General features: G+C 31.2%; 1 protein-coding gene across 14 annotated transcripts in view; it reads left to right on the forward strand.

Annotated features, from left to right (window-relative positions):
• Rab3-GEF (Rab3 GDP-GTP exchange factor) overlaps window positions 1-16051 on the forward strand; it is a 95090-nt gene that overhangs the window by 27938 nt on the left and 51101 nt on the right. For all 14 annotated transcript variants that reach the window (XM_076398270.1, XM_076398273.1, XM_076398274.1 and 11 more), the window contains exon 2: window positions 1192-1401. In XM_076398270.1, coding sequence (XP_076254385.1) covers window positions 1285-1401 — 117 coding nt within the window. In that variant the 5' untranslated portion in view covers window positions 1192-1284. The remainder of the gene's footprint in view (window positions 1-1191; window positions 1402-16051) is intronic.

The following is a 16051-nucleotide window of genomic DNA, read 5'->3' on the forward strand; positions in this document are numbered from 1 at the left end:
TATTTTAAAAATGATTGGATTATTTGGAGAAAAAATTGAAAACAACTCATTTTTGTTAATACATATAATTTGTGCAAATAAATCTTAAAAAGAGACTTAATATAGTAGCTATGAAGTCCATAATTATTTTTTATTTGTAAATGGTCAATATTGCGATACGTTTTAATTTGGTATAATGGTGTTGACGTAAAGGTTATTCATTACATTTAGTGATTTTTAACCGTGATAAAATATTCTGGCGACTACTACAACTCTTCAGGCCATCATAAATATTCCCGCACGCTAGATGAGTAGTACCAGGCGGTTTTAGATTTAGATTAGTACAAAGACCAGCATAATGACGTCTCCCTCTGATAAAGCTCCTAACCTCTGGCACCAGAGAGTCACACACCTCAGTCTCCATTTCTATCGAAGATCCCAGTAGTCATTTCAAATCCAGTACGCCATTTGCAAAGGAAATGGCCGCTCATTTACGGAAATAGCAAACTCCAAGTTCGAAGTGTTTGCCTCTATGGTGCAGAGTTATTTTGGTACAAGTACGTCTCTGAGACAACTTATACAATTCTTGGTGTTTCAATTACAAAAGTTCACGCGTTAGGAGTAACATGAATGCCCATCTAGAACCAGATATTCCATTCGTGAAAATCTTTACGAATATGATCAGTGTAGGGTTCTCCCTTGGCATCTTATAACATTTTAACCTTTTATGTTTCGCGTTAGATAACTAAATACGACAATTCCAATTGCAACATTAGCAAAAGACCATTTGATACTAGCTGGATAATCTAGTTTAACAAGAAAACGTCTCTTTTTCTCTATTTTCTTTACTGTTCCATCATATCCCATAACACTTTCGCAGAACCTTGACCTAACATAATATCCTATCCATATTTCTCTCGATCACAAGTAAACTTGAACAACTTCAGTGAATGAACATTCCCACGTATATTCTATTTTGTAAAAATTCGTTTTATTTAGGATTAGTTGTGATATTCGCTATATTCGTTAGATTTAGTTTCATCTGACTTTCTTGGTCTATATCTCAGAAAGTTTCTATGTAAAAATCGATTTTCCATTTCGGCGCAGTTTCACTTATGGATTTAATAAATATTTTTAAGAATATAGAATCAAACTTATTGAATTACCTGATATATTCGAACAAAATTTGATTAACGATTGTTATTGTTGCAGATATTCGGCGAAACAATATGATAGTGACCTTAATCGCGACCAAACCGATTCTAACAAGTAGTTGACCGAATTTCGCCACAGTCTTGAAGCATCATGTCGATGGGCACCGAAAAGCAATTCCTCTGTCCTCGGCTAATTGATTATCTGGCCATTGTGGGGACCAGAAATACTCCCGCCTCCATTAAACAGAGTGCCAGTCCCCACATACAGGTAAGTAAATATCTTCCCTCGTTAACTGTTATATATTTAATGGCGTATCGTGAATACCAATCAAATATTCATTATAGAACTTAATAGTTATATACTTTTTTATGAATTTTTTTAACAATTATTTTTATTGTCTCAGTTTGATTTATTTTGAAATAAATTAGTTGCAAAGTTATTAATCGCCTTTTTTAGAGAAAATTAACGTTAATAGTGAACAAAATAAGAATTTTCTTTGATGGGAAGACATATCTTCCAAACAATAGATTCGTTTCATAAGTATATAGGCGGCACAACAATTAATAGCTAATTAAATAAGTTGCTTCAGAAAGTACAAAGAAGTCACCCTAGTTTTAATTTAATTCCTAACGTAATATTGGAAATGACAAACAGCTAAATTGTTAAGGCATTCTGATTTATAAATTTAAAAATATTTATATATTTTCGACTTGCTGTGAGCTTTCTCTACACATTGTTCTATTGCATCAAAGTAAAAAAAAATCAAATAAATTTGTCCTCACCAAATTACGCTTGTTCGAAGAAACGATAATGTTTTCTACCATTTTTTTCAAATGTCTGAAAACTTCATTTTTTAATTAATGTTATCATTGATTCATTAGAGGAATACATAGGGAATTATCACACCAAATTTTAAGTAAATCGGTTTAGTAGAACTTGAGATATGTCAACCGTCTTGAGGAAAGGTAGTCTTGAGACAAACCTGTGTAAGGTTTCGTTTTTAGATGGCACGTCACCAAAGAACCTATATCATCAAAAATAATTTAAATTTTGAAAAATCCTCTTCAGTTAGAATAATAAGACTTAACAACAAATGAAGAAAATAGTATAACAAATAGCAAGAGATGCGACATTTGCTATTGTAAATATCAAAGGAATCTGATTTAAAAGCAAGTGCAAGTATTTGGAAACAGTATTTAAAAAAGTTTGTCTACAGTAAGCTATTCAAGAACAACGTTTAATAAACATTCTGTGGGTTTTTCTCTGAATGAAAGAAGTGATAATTCGTAATCGATTAATAGATTCAGAGGAGACGCAGATTACAGTGATTGTGACATGCTTTTAGAGTAAATATTGGATGGAAAACAACAGTCTGTCTTGAATATACTTAGAAAGAATCTGATAATAGAAAGTTAACACAAAATGTCTGTAGCTGATCTTCAGCAGTAGCGAGAGAAGGCACGTCGATAAAGAAGCTATATTATCAAAAATAATTTAAATTTTGAAAAATTCTCTTCGGGTAGAATAATAAGATTTAACTATAAATGAAGAAAGTACTATAATATATAGCAAGAGATGCGACATTCGCTATTGTAAATATCAAAGGAATCTGATTTAAAAGCAAGTGCAAGTATTTGGAAATAGTATTTAAAAAAGTTTATTTACAGTAAGCTATTCAAGAGCGATGTTTAATAAACATTCTGTGGGTTTTTCGCTGAATGAAAGAAGTGATAATTCATAATAGATTAATAGATTCAGAGGAGACGCAGATTACAGTGATTGTGACATGCTTTTAGAGTAAATATTGGATGGAAAACAACAATCTGTCTTGAATAGACTTAGAAAGAATCTGATAATAGAAAGTTAACACAAAATGTCTGTAGCTGATCTTCAGTAGTAGCGAGAGAAGGCACGTCGATAAAGAAGCTATATTATCAAAAATAATTTAAATTTTGAAAAATCCTCTTCAGGTAGAATAATAAGACTTAACAATAAATGAAGAAAATACTATAACAGATAGCAAGAGTTGCGACATTTGCTATTGTAAATATCAAAGGAATCTGATTTAAAGACAAGTGCAAGTATTTGGAAATAGTATTTAAAAAAGTTTGTCTACAGTAAGCTATTCAAGAGCGACGTTTAATAAACATTCTGTAGGTTTTTCTCTGAATGACAGAAGTGATAAATCATAATCGATTAATATATTCAGAAGAGACGCAGATTACAGTGATTGTGACATATTTTTCGAGTAAATATTGGATGGAAAACAACAATCTGTCTTGAAAACACGTAGAAAGATTCTGATAATAGAAAGTTAACACAAAATGCCTGCGGCTGATCTTCAATAATAGCGAGAGTTGCTAGAAATATTGAAAGACCTGTGACAACAACAGAACTTTTCATTACGGGAATATTTGGTTGGAGACAAATATCACTTTTATTTGCAATTTAAACAAGAAAGAAACATAATATAATCGAGGATATAATATAATAAAGTGAGTTAATGCACCAAAATGATAAAATACGACAGTATGTAGTAGAAAGAAACTTCTCTTTCAACAAAACGTTTGTCTTTTGCTATTAATTATTTGTTTCAATCTAATGAAATGATCCAATTTATCTTTTCAAAGATTATTACCTATGGGTAATTTCCACAAGATACTTGCAGAGAAACATTGTTCTATAACTTAAAACAGAAAAAATGCTGGTAATAAAATAAACTGATTTTATCCGCCTTTAAAGAAATAATTAAATTGAATATGGATTAATTAATTACTTCTTACAGATTCTTTAATGTTATTGAGACTTCTTTGTTATCGTTACTAGTGAAATTGGTACCAAAATGTTAACGAATTTCCTTGTATCCGAATTTCCAGACTCATTTATTAAATGGACGTATTTCCGGGTTTTTATGTCGCATACTCTGTTTCATTCTTTTCTTTTTTCGTTTAGTAATATGAGGTTGTTGGTCTAATATATCTAATTTATGAAGGAAAGCTTTTCGTCCGCCCATGTACTTCACAAAGGTAACGAATGCTACGAATATACGGACAATAACGTGGTTCTTCTATTTTTCCAAAGAGCGAACTTGATAAATGGCTGGTATATACGTGATCTAGTGCTGTTGTATCAAAGCCAGCCCCCTTTACATTGTGTGTTTGACTTTTTTAAATATATATATATATATATATATATATATATATATATATATATATATATATTTAATTTATAAAACTTCTAATTACATACATGTTTTCTGTATGCGCGTTTTATTCTGTATATTGCTATATATCTTCCTGGGATTAGTGTAACTGAAGCCACCAAAAGCGTACTGAAGTGGCTATGAGATAGCCCAGTGTATTGGAATTTGGACATCAAAATGACACCATCAAAGGTGGATAGTTCGGTTGCTCAATTGAAAATTGGTAAAATTATCAAATGTAAACTCACGGACCAAAATACAGGCGATATTCACAAATAATTTTGTGATAACTATAAGCTGTCTGGACGGAATAATGTCCATACATATCCCTTTGATTATTTCTTTAGTAAGGAGATGTTATATAGCGCGGCTAATACGGTCCTGGCAATGACGACTGAATGTATATGTTTCACTTAATGGTGTATTGAGTGAGACGTCTAGGTCTAAGGGTTTGGTTTATATTTTTATAGTTTTTATAGTAAAATAAAAGGTTTTGTGATTTCGAACGCTTCGGATTATATAAATTATACACATCAACAAGTTTTTTCATTTTTTCGCACTTGTTAATTGATTCACTTTCGGGTTTTATTGAAACCATCATAATTTCGTCAGTAAACAATTTACTTCTTCTACAGTCTTCTTCGTAGGCGTTTCCTTTATATATAATTAATGAGGAAATTGAAGCAGATTATGCTACACATCGATGACACTTATACCCTTGCAAGTCCGAAGTTTCTAGTTTTAAGGGCCTGGAAGAGAATCAACTAGATGGTTGAAAGAGGAATACAGAATGCCAAAATATATCGTTCATATGCCTCGATATATATTTAAGAATATGAAATGAATTAAGGTGCATTTAAGATGACGCCTAGCATTTTGGATTGAAGCAGAATTTATTTAATATTAATGATCATGTGGATTTTATCAGAATTAAAAACATCGTTTCTCTTAGTGTAATATTTAAAAAAGGTTTTAGTTTACTAGAAATTTGGTCTATTTTAATGGGAAAAGTGGCTAGTTACGACTTTACAGACAATGCAATCATTCCAATGCTTTTAAAATATAACCAAAACCGTTAATGGAATAATATATAAACGTCTATCATTAAATTTCGCGTCACTAAAACAAGTATATCACTGAAATATGCTAAAGTATATATTCTTAAAAAGTTAAGCTTTGAAAATATGAAAGAAAAATCGATTTTTTCAAATTTATACTCTAGTCAGTGAGTATACCCTTAGGTGACTTGATGTTCGCTGAATACAATGTTATTACATTCCTCACAATGCAATTTGCATTTGCATTTGCTACTATAATTGCTGTCATAACAATAAAAATAGAAAATACTATAACAGAGAGTAACAAATGGGTCATTTGTAATTGAAAATTTCAATGGTATCTGATTTAAAAGAATGTGAAAGTAGTCATCATGTGGATTATTATCGTTCTTTCTAGTGTAAAGTTGAAAGAACGTTTTAAGTTTGTAGAAAATAGGTTTATTTTAATTGTAATGAGTGGCTATTTGTTACAACGACTAAACAGACGATACTTTCTAATGCTTTTTAAATATAATGAAATCCGTTAATTCTAAATAAGTGTTTTATCACATTTTGCATTCAGATGTAAAAACATAAAAATTTTAATAGCCAAGTGTGGCAATTTTATTGAATATTGATTGATCAAACGAAAATTGATGAAGATAAATAGACATAGAATAGAAACAAAACAACATGGAAATTACATTATTGCCCCCACATATTTTCTTAACTAAACATTGCTAGTTAAAACAAAAATACCTTTTGGAAAAATAAAAATATTTATGCCAACTGAGCGTTTTCGTTCAATTCGGATCATATATTTCCATTTGTTGTTCGGTGTAAAAATAAATTGAAAACCTTCCAACACCTACATCAAAACAAACGACCTCTTAATACAAGGGAAGAAATCCGCAAATACATGATATATCGCCTTTGTCAGTGGATCTTTGATAAATTGAGTTGAATTATCGGGATGTTTAGAAACTTAATACAGGAAAGATAATAAAGAGTATTGCTATAACCTTTTAGTGCTTTCTCCACGAATGGTATAATGTATAGTAAATAAATATTAACGAGTAATGGCGCGACTAGAATTAAATCCATATGTTTTTTGGTTAGCCCTAACGCTCAAAAGATGTGTATAAATTTTACAGCTGTCGGATCATTAGTTTGTGAAGTAAGGCATTTTGAGTGAAGCAACTTTTGTTATTGTGAAAAAAAAATGGATAAAAAGGAATTTCGCGTGTTGATAAAATGTTGCTTTTGAAGCAAAAACTTGGCTTGATGCCTAGTTTTCGGACGCTGCCCCAGAAAAATCAACCATCAAGGATTGATATGCTAAGTTTAGATGTGGTGAAATGAGCACCGAGACGGTGAACGCAGAGTTAACAATTTGGAGCAGTGTTTGAAGATGATTAAGCGTAATAAAACCGAGTTTTCGCTTCTTCGTCAATCGTATTCTCCAGATCTGGCGCCGAGCGACTATTTCCTGTTCCCTGATCTCAAAGGAATCCTCGCTGGGAAGAAATTTTCGTCGAATGAAGGGGTCATCGCCGAAATTGAGGCCTATTTTGAAGCAAAGGACAAATCGTACTACAGAAATGGAATTTGAAACAAAGACATTAAATTGTCAGGCTATAATTCAACATTCCTTAAAAAAAGGGTTTATGACAAAATGTTATAAATAGTTAGTACGATATTTGGATTGAAATAAAATTAATTTTCATGTAATAATCAATATTTATTGTTAATTAAGTCATAACCCATTTTATATTAAATATTATATTCTTCATATCTCCATTTTAATATATATCTGAAAATTTAATAAACAAAGATTTATTATATTTACAGCTTGATGAGATAACACCAAAGTTTTAGTTGAATAAAGTCAACACCCCAGTATAATTAATGCAGGAGTTAGACGTTTCTAGAGGGAGGTTAGGATAATGCAAATAGCTCTCATTAATATTAGTTAATGATCTTAAAAAATATTTGTCGTTGGATTATATTAAATTAAGATAGAGTTTTTTCAATGAGTTTTTTTTATAGTATAAGAAACATTTAATTTTATATTTTAGTTCAAACATTAGACATAGAGTTTCCTAATGTATTTTATTTGTTTGTTATTTTTATTGTTTGATTAAAATCCTTTCTTTTGCCGAAGTTAGTTGTATTTGATTTGAGTAGTTAATTTAAGCTACCCCCAAATGACTATTAACATTAAATATAATAGCTATTTTTTATAGTTTATAAAGAAATTACTTTAGCTGGTTTTTGACGAAGCATGGTTGTTTTAGCCCTCAACAAAATATATATATATATATTTAAGTTACAAATAAAAGATATTAGACCATATACAATTGTATGTTGTCCTATCCATGTACCAAAATATTCCAATACCAATACCAATATACCAATTATTTTGAATAAGGAAATCTGCTTTTCAGTCTCTGTTCTAAATTATGTTTATGTTGAGCAACTGTGCTGATTAGGGACTTTGTTTAATGATATTCTGACGTTTCTTTAACTAAGAATGGATCTCTTTTGCTATTAGTGTGGGTACATTATCATTTTGGAGTATATACAGTTTTAGTAATATGCTAGTAATAATTATAATTTCATTATTTACCTATTTTCAAATTTTGAGAGCATCATATAATATATTGAAATATAACCCACAAGATTTGGTATGTAAACTGAGCATCTCATACGAGCCGAGTATGAAACATTATATAGTATATTCAAAGGTGTTAATTTTGTTTTGTCTATTCCCCATAGGTAAAGTGTAGTTTTAGATGAAGAATTGTAGTATAAGGTTATACATAAATACTATTATATATTACGTGACAGGAAATTTAAAATAAAAACCATAAAAAAACTACACAACACTTACAAAGTGCTGGTAACTTCTTTGGTTTGTAACTAAATTGGTTTGAAATAAAATCTCATAAATATTTTCATTTACACTTTATATTTTATAGTGAGAATAAAATAATAGTTGGAAATTATCTTCCCTGTATTATACAAAGTAACCCATGCTTTAGTGGTGCCCAAGAGAAATTCAATTTACTAGAGTGGAACTACTGATCGTATATACGTCGTTATTTGATTTAATGGAGGTAGAGGGGATTATTAGTAAAGGTACAGCTAATACAGTGTATTAGAGAAAAATCCATTTCTAACATTATCCATGCAAATTACATTATGAATTATAGAGAACCTTTAGAATGCAATATATTTTAGATACGAATGTGATGTCCGAAATAAAGGTGAACTTTACTAACATACAGTGATTATCAGTATTTATTTTAGTCTTTGTTTAATATTTTTGCCCAATAGGACTCATCCTCAGATTGTTTTAATATTGAGATTGCTCTTTTTCTAGATTTCAAAGGTTAGCATATTTTTATCAGCGAATATCAGTATTATTATTTGGAACATCAGAAACAAATGATTCTTTTACTGGTTCGATGATGACTTTTGTTGACGAAATGTGGCAAGTTTTATATTTAAATATTATACAGCTGTTGCCTAAACACGATGCTTGACAGAGTACATCAGAATGAATCAGTGCATATTGATTTCACCAACACAACAATCAAGCCCAAGCTCAATGCACTATATATAATTCAATAAGTAGATCCGTAAGGAAATGCGAACAAATATCTTGGCATGATTCTTGATATTAAATTTAGGTGGAAGCTTTATGTTAAGAAAAAATGTGAAGTACTTAAGCTGAACTACAAAAAAATGTACTTTTTATTGGATAGATATTCAGCCATGCCACTATATAATAATTACTATCTGCATAAGGACCTGAAGGTGGAGACTCTCAATTAATTTATCAAAGACTAAGCCCAAAGACATGAACGGAAGCTCCATCAGTATGTCAATTTTTAGGTCATCTAGCTTCTAGATTAAAAAATGTAAAACTATTTGATCAAGTTCAGTCAAGTTATAAGCAAAAAAACTTAGTGCGTATTAGAAACAGGGACGTAGATGTATGTGCCCAAACAGTCTATGGTAGAATAAGTACATTGTAATTTTATAACCGTAGTAAATTATGATAATAACAAATAGTTTAATAGTGTTCATTTACTAGGTTGCTATAATAAAAAATAATAATTTAAAAATATATCATAGGTCTCATCTATTTCTAGATTTATTTTCTAGTGAGATAAACAATCTGTTCTAGCCACTCACATACCAACATTTCTGCTGATTATAAAAGTTTTTTCATTTACTAATAGTTTATATTACATCCACTAAATGAAAAAAATCAGACTAAATTCAAGAGGTGTCAAGAATATGCGTATGTTGCAAGAATATGAAAATTGTATGCAAAACGCGCATGCATCGAAGCCAAAATACGTCAGTGGCTATTCTTTAGTTTCGAACTCTTCCTTCAAAAATTAAAATATAAAATAAATACATTAAAGATAATGTTGATAATATGACAAGGTCTTTCACATCAAATATTTGAAATAAAGCCTATAAACATTGAACAGTATCTTTTAAATGTCAGCAACTCCTCCAACGTCAGAGTTATTGAAGACGAAAGTGAATTCACTATGAGGACCTCCAGCGAAAGCAGTCGTAAGGATACATCAACCTTTTTGCACCTACAATGAATCCAAATTTTAATGGAGTGAAAGTTTTGTTGAGTATAAGGTTGAAACAACTCAGCCTTGTATGTTACGAGTTGCTAAAACCGGTCGAGACGATTACATGGGCATGCTATCAAACTCAACTTCTGCGCTTGAGCTGGACATTTAAAGAGAAACGAGCGCTATATCAAGAAGGTCTGTTAAATCAATCTTGTCACATGACAATGAACGTTCATAGGATCATCAAAAGGTTAAAACTTATATTGAAACACTAAAATGGAATATGCTTCTCCACACTCCATACCATCCAGATATTGTTTCTTTGGATTATTATTTATTCCGATCAATAACACACGATCTGGCTCTACGGTAGTTTCTTTCTTTTGAATTTTTCAAAATGGGGATCGATTCTTGGATCACCTCCAAGGAAGACGACTTTTATCGACGAGGAATCTGCATTTTATCCGAAAAATTGGCCAAGATCGTGAATAATGGGGGATAGTATTTAACTGAATAAATATATAATACGGTTTGTGTAATAAAGCTTTAAAATTTGAAAAATAATGGTGGTACTATTAAGATAATAAGAAAACAATTAATTTTAAATGAACAAATATTTTTAATAAAATTTCTTGGTTAAAAAATAAACAAAAACAAAGCAATTTTCGTATACATTTCAAGTTCTGTTAGTTTGCGTTAAAATTTGTAGTTCTATGAATATCGTTTCAAAGTAATTATAAACTGCCATCCCACGTTTCTTGTAGGGAATGCAAATAATCTTCTACGCCTACAAAAGCATCGCTCACTCATGAAAGTGAAATATCTCGAAGATTGACTAATCGACGAATAGAAATTTCTTGACGTAACAGATAAAGCTTCCCCCAAGCTCTTTATGTGGCCGTTATAATGAAAATATTTTGGTATACATACATTTATCATTTTGAAACGTTTTTTTATAAGATTCTATCCTAATTTGAAATGAAATAAATTAAATGATTGATTATTCGTTTAATTTATTTCTAGTTGAGTTATATTATATATATATATATATATATATATATATATATATATATAACACATATCTATGTTTTACATATTTTATTATGCCTGAAAGCTTTTCGTAAGAAAGACAGACATATATAACATACACAGATATAATTTAAGATAACTACTGAATGCTCTTTAAAAGCTAGATGATCCAGCGAATTTCGTATCATATATTTTGCAAATTTTCTTCAACAATAACATCAGCTACATCGATTAAATTAAAACACTCGCGCGCTCACCGGCAGGTGGTTTGTTAAGTCTTATGATGATGTTATTAACGTCCGATGGTATTCGATCCAATGCTAGATTGAACATTTTGTCTCAATTGTTATTCTGATGAAGAAACGTGTGTGGTTCTTGGACCATAATTCGCTTCACAGTACTACATGAGAACCATAAAATAAATTTGTGAGAATGAATGATCTGCATATAATAATGGTAACAGCGCTTTTAGTAAGCCGTAAATCTGCAATTGTTTAATATTTTAACTTCGTCATTTAATAATTAATAATCCAATCACTTGGATGCAACCATAATATTTTTGAATGTTGCCCAAGAAGTGGTTAGCATCATTTCCCATACGGGAAATCAATGAGTGTAATGGTAGAAGAGCTAGTGGCATTTAAAATTTTTCACCTGCACAACGTAACCCAGTAGGTTCACCGCTGAGAATTGCTGTATATTATGCTGTATTTTAATGCCTTACAATACTGTTAAACGATTGTTATTTCCCCAATTATAATCAAGTTGTTGACACCAAGATGTATTTTTGAATTGAGATTAAATACTGCTCATTCCTGCAGGATAGCAGCGCTGTGCCTACGGAATCGCTCAATTTCATAGTGTCCGACATATTGCAAGTTAACTGTATTCATTCATCTGCATCTGCTGCACTGTGCATTCTGCATTTATTTCAGACGTACCCATAAATATTTGATAACCAACAATTCTGCAGATCCTTTGTAACAGGCATGTGAAAACAAAATTGCTGCTTTTAGTATTCTACTTACAATTATTCTATATTTTTCACCATATAAAGCTTTCTGAGCTTGTAGAAATATTGGAGAATTAGTCAAATAGGTTTAGCCGTTCTCGAATTTTAGTACGAGACTATCGAACTATATACATATATATCTCTATATCTATTTCTATATCTTCTATAAAACCTATATATATATATATCTTTCGATATAATTTCCTTTCGAAAATGTAAGAAATTAGCATAGAATATATAGTTCATAGAATATTTTGTGATATTTATAGTGATGCATGGGTGAATGCCAATGTCGGAAGTGGCTGGCTTCATTTTGATTTCTAACCATTCGATGTTAAAAATGAAACTTTAAAACGTTTGAAACGTTCCATACCGATGCCCAAAATCAGATGGTCAAATTTCCTTAAACTACAAAATCGATTCCCTAGAGTCAATAGCTTACTACAGTTAGAAAAAGTCCAGAGTTAATCGATGAGAAAGGGATTTTCTTCCATAAAAACAAGAGGCAAAATTTAGAGAAATGCCTCTATAACAAATTTTGAGACAATCGCCGTATAATCTGGAGTTTGTTCCATCCGACTACCATTAGCTTGGGTCTTTGTAAAGCTTAATAATGCCTAGCTGTCTTCAAAAGTATTGTAGTTTTACCAGAAAAGACATCGATCAAAATGGTATATATATAATTAGCGCATTAAACTTGTACTAATAATTTCGAACCCATAATTTGTAAATTATATCTGATATTATTGCGCTAGTTTTTTAAATTTTCCGTAAGTTATTGATTATATCGTTCAAAAACAAGAGTTTATTTAGAATTACTATATACATTTTCTCTATTCTAAATTATAGTATACAATAAATGTTAAGATATAAATTCATGCCTGACAATTTTGATTTTACTACAGTGTTTGACTCCTTGTCACAAAAAAAATAAAGCTGATAACAAATACCTTACTACATATGAATTCGAGATATTGTTTTGTCCTATTGCCAATTATTAAGTAGCTTTTAAAATAAAAATATACTGACATCTTAATTCAATTAACTGAAATTTCAATTTAAATAAATACGTTTAGACTATATACATTAGAATGAATTTTGCACCCACTTTTTTTTGGGAATATACAAACCAATTTACCAAAGTTATAAAAATTATTCACATCATCAGCGACTGATATTTATTTCGAGACCAACGGAATACCTGTTAAAACAACCTGCTCGATCTCAGACGATAAACCACTAGTCACAAGCAATAGATGAGGAAAAAAAACAAACCCTCCCAGCAAGGAAAGGTGTACGAACCTTTGAGCTTTGACCTAAGTTCATCTGGATAGCAGGAGACGTCAATAACACGTGTTTTTCCTTTCATTTGAAATCAACCCCGCAAAAAAACTGACGCAAAAAGAATGTTGACTTAATTCTAAATTTAACGTTGTCGATGTGAACCCGGGACTAAATTTAATTTCGCGAATTTTACTGTGAACCTGGATTTACTGTAGTTGTTTGTAGTAAATCAGGAAAAACTGAATTAGTTTTCTCAGGGTTTTTATAAAAATTAGGTTTATAAATTTAGTTTGGTGTAAACAGTTATAAGAAATGGGAATCTCAAGAATATGTTGAGTTTTTATATTATAATAATAATATTTATTCTGGAATCCATTGTGAAATTGTATTAAAAACATTAACGTTTGAATGGATTTTGTTGTGTGTTGAAAATTTAACAACATATCGTAACTCCTTTCGAGAAAAATGTAACCGCCCTTCCAAGTAAAACACATTTTTTTGGCACAATTAGTTTTTTTTATTCAACATAATTTCCTTCAAGGGTGATACACTGATTATAGCGACCCTCCAACTTTTCGATACCATCTTTGTAGTACGATTTGTCCTTTGATTCAAAATAGGCCTCAGTTTCGACGATCACCTCTTCATTCGACAAAATATTTTTCTCAGCGAGTATTTTTTGAGATATGAGATCAGCAAATATTTGCTAGAGGCCAGACCTGGAGAATACGGTGGATGAGGAAGCAATTCGAAGCCCAATTCATGTATTTTTGCTCTCGTTTTCAGCACTTTCCTTTTCTCCAAATGCGGCCGTTTTTCGGCGATTTTGTCTTTCAAACGGTCCAAGAACGCTATGTAATCACTGTTGATGATCCTTCCTTTTTCAAGGTAGTTAATGAAAATTATTCCATGCGCCTCCCAAAATACATGCGCCATAACCTTGCCAGCAGACTGTTGCGTTTTCCCACGCTTTGGAATGGGTTCATCGTGCGCAGTCCACTTGGATGACTGTCGATTGGACTTCGGAGTGCAGTATTGGAGCCATGTTTCATCCATTGTCACATATCGACGCAAAAACTCGGGTTTATTACTCTAGATCATCTTTAAACACTGCTCTGAATCATCTCGTCGTTGTTTTTGGTCAAAAGTGAGCTCGCGCGGCACCCACGTTGCACAGAACTTTCTCATACCCAAATATTTGTAAATAATTTGATGTACACTTTTAGTTGACGTCTTTAGAGTGTCTGCTATTTCATTGAATTTCAATTTACGGTCATTCAAAGTCATTTTGTGGGTTTTTAAAATATTTTCGTCGATAACAATCTCTTTTGGGCGTCCACTGTGTTCACCATCTTCGGTGCTCATTTCACCACGTCTAAACTAAACACAATAACAAAAGTTGCTTCACTCAAAATGTTATAATTCACAAACTAATGATCCGACAGCCGACAAATTTATGCACGCATCTTTTGAGAGTTAGGGCTAACGAAAATACATATGGATTTAATTCTAGTAGCGCCATCTATGTGTCAGGTCGGGGACTTTTTAATAGACCTGTTAATTAAAATTAATAAGTTGGTTTTAATTAAATTTCTGAATATAAGTGATGTTGCTTGTTCCATATGACAGCTAGCTCAGAGTAGTTAGTTACTTTGGAAGTTGCAGTGTCAGCATTGAAATATATTCAGTATAAGTTTATAAAAGTGTTTAGATAGGAAAAGTAATAAATGCAAATGGGTAACTGGTATTTTATCTGAAGAAGTGCCGAAGCCATCGAATTTAACAGTTGGGCTAGTCTGTTTAACACCAAAAATTAATTAGTTCACATGTCATTCGACAGGCGTATCTAATCCATTACAATCTGTGTTTCTGAATTTGTTCCTGTACACTCATTTTCACATCTTGAAGCTCATTTCTATTGTCGTCTCGGAGAAGAAGATGTAGAATTTCCGTTAACCTTAGCATTTTCACAAAAAGAAGCAGAAATAATTTTTGCAGCTTGATTAATTCTCAAATAATATGGCTCTGCAACGTGGACTATGTCAGGAAGAATATTACGAGCCTGACTATCTGTATCAACGAACCTAAGATTGGTCAAGAATTTAATAGTATCACATGAGCGTCATGGCTGTAGGAATAAATGGCCAGAAATTATTCCTAAATTTTCTTCATCAATAATCGAATGTGAGAGCTGGTCAAGGACAAATTTTTAGTTACTGAACAGAAAAGGTATAAAACAATCCAGCTCAGATATTTACGTAAGAAATATAAGAAGTAATATATTTCTTCGGCTTTCTTTAAATAGCCAGCTACTTTACCCCTGTCATTTAATGCAATATAACTTAATTTTGAACTAAGTAAAGGTGGGTAAGGAATGATGATAGGATTCTTTCTTTGTATATAACTTTGTAAAATGTTTCCAATTCTCCAAAAGTCTCTTTTTATTTCGAGAAAAGATTGGTCTGTAGTTTCTGAAAAGGAAAACTTTTCGCATACAAACTTTTTTAACATAACGTAAATATTCTTTTAACTTTTGCTAGGCGTGCGTATACGATAATAAGTGCAGTTTTTTCTAGTTATGAGTCTTATCATTTTAGGTTCTAAATAAACTAGATTAATTTCTACTGAAAATATGAGAATATTAGACTATAAGGTATGGTGCTAATAATATTAGGGAGCCATATTACATATTGGGTCTCTCGTATTAGTTGAATTTCGCACAAATTATGTCATATATGTTAACAAA

Source organism: Rhynchophorus ferrugineus, unplaced genomic scaffold (genome assembly GCF_030347505.1).
Source record: "Rhynchophorus ferrugineus isolate W39M unplaced genomic scaffold, kcgeb_rfMv2 rfM3, whole genome shotgun sequence".
Taxonomy (NCBI): domain Eukaryota; kingdom Metazoa; phylum Arthropoda; class Insecta; order Coleoptera; family Curculionidae; genus Rhynchophorus; species Rhynchophorus ferrugineus.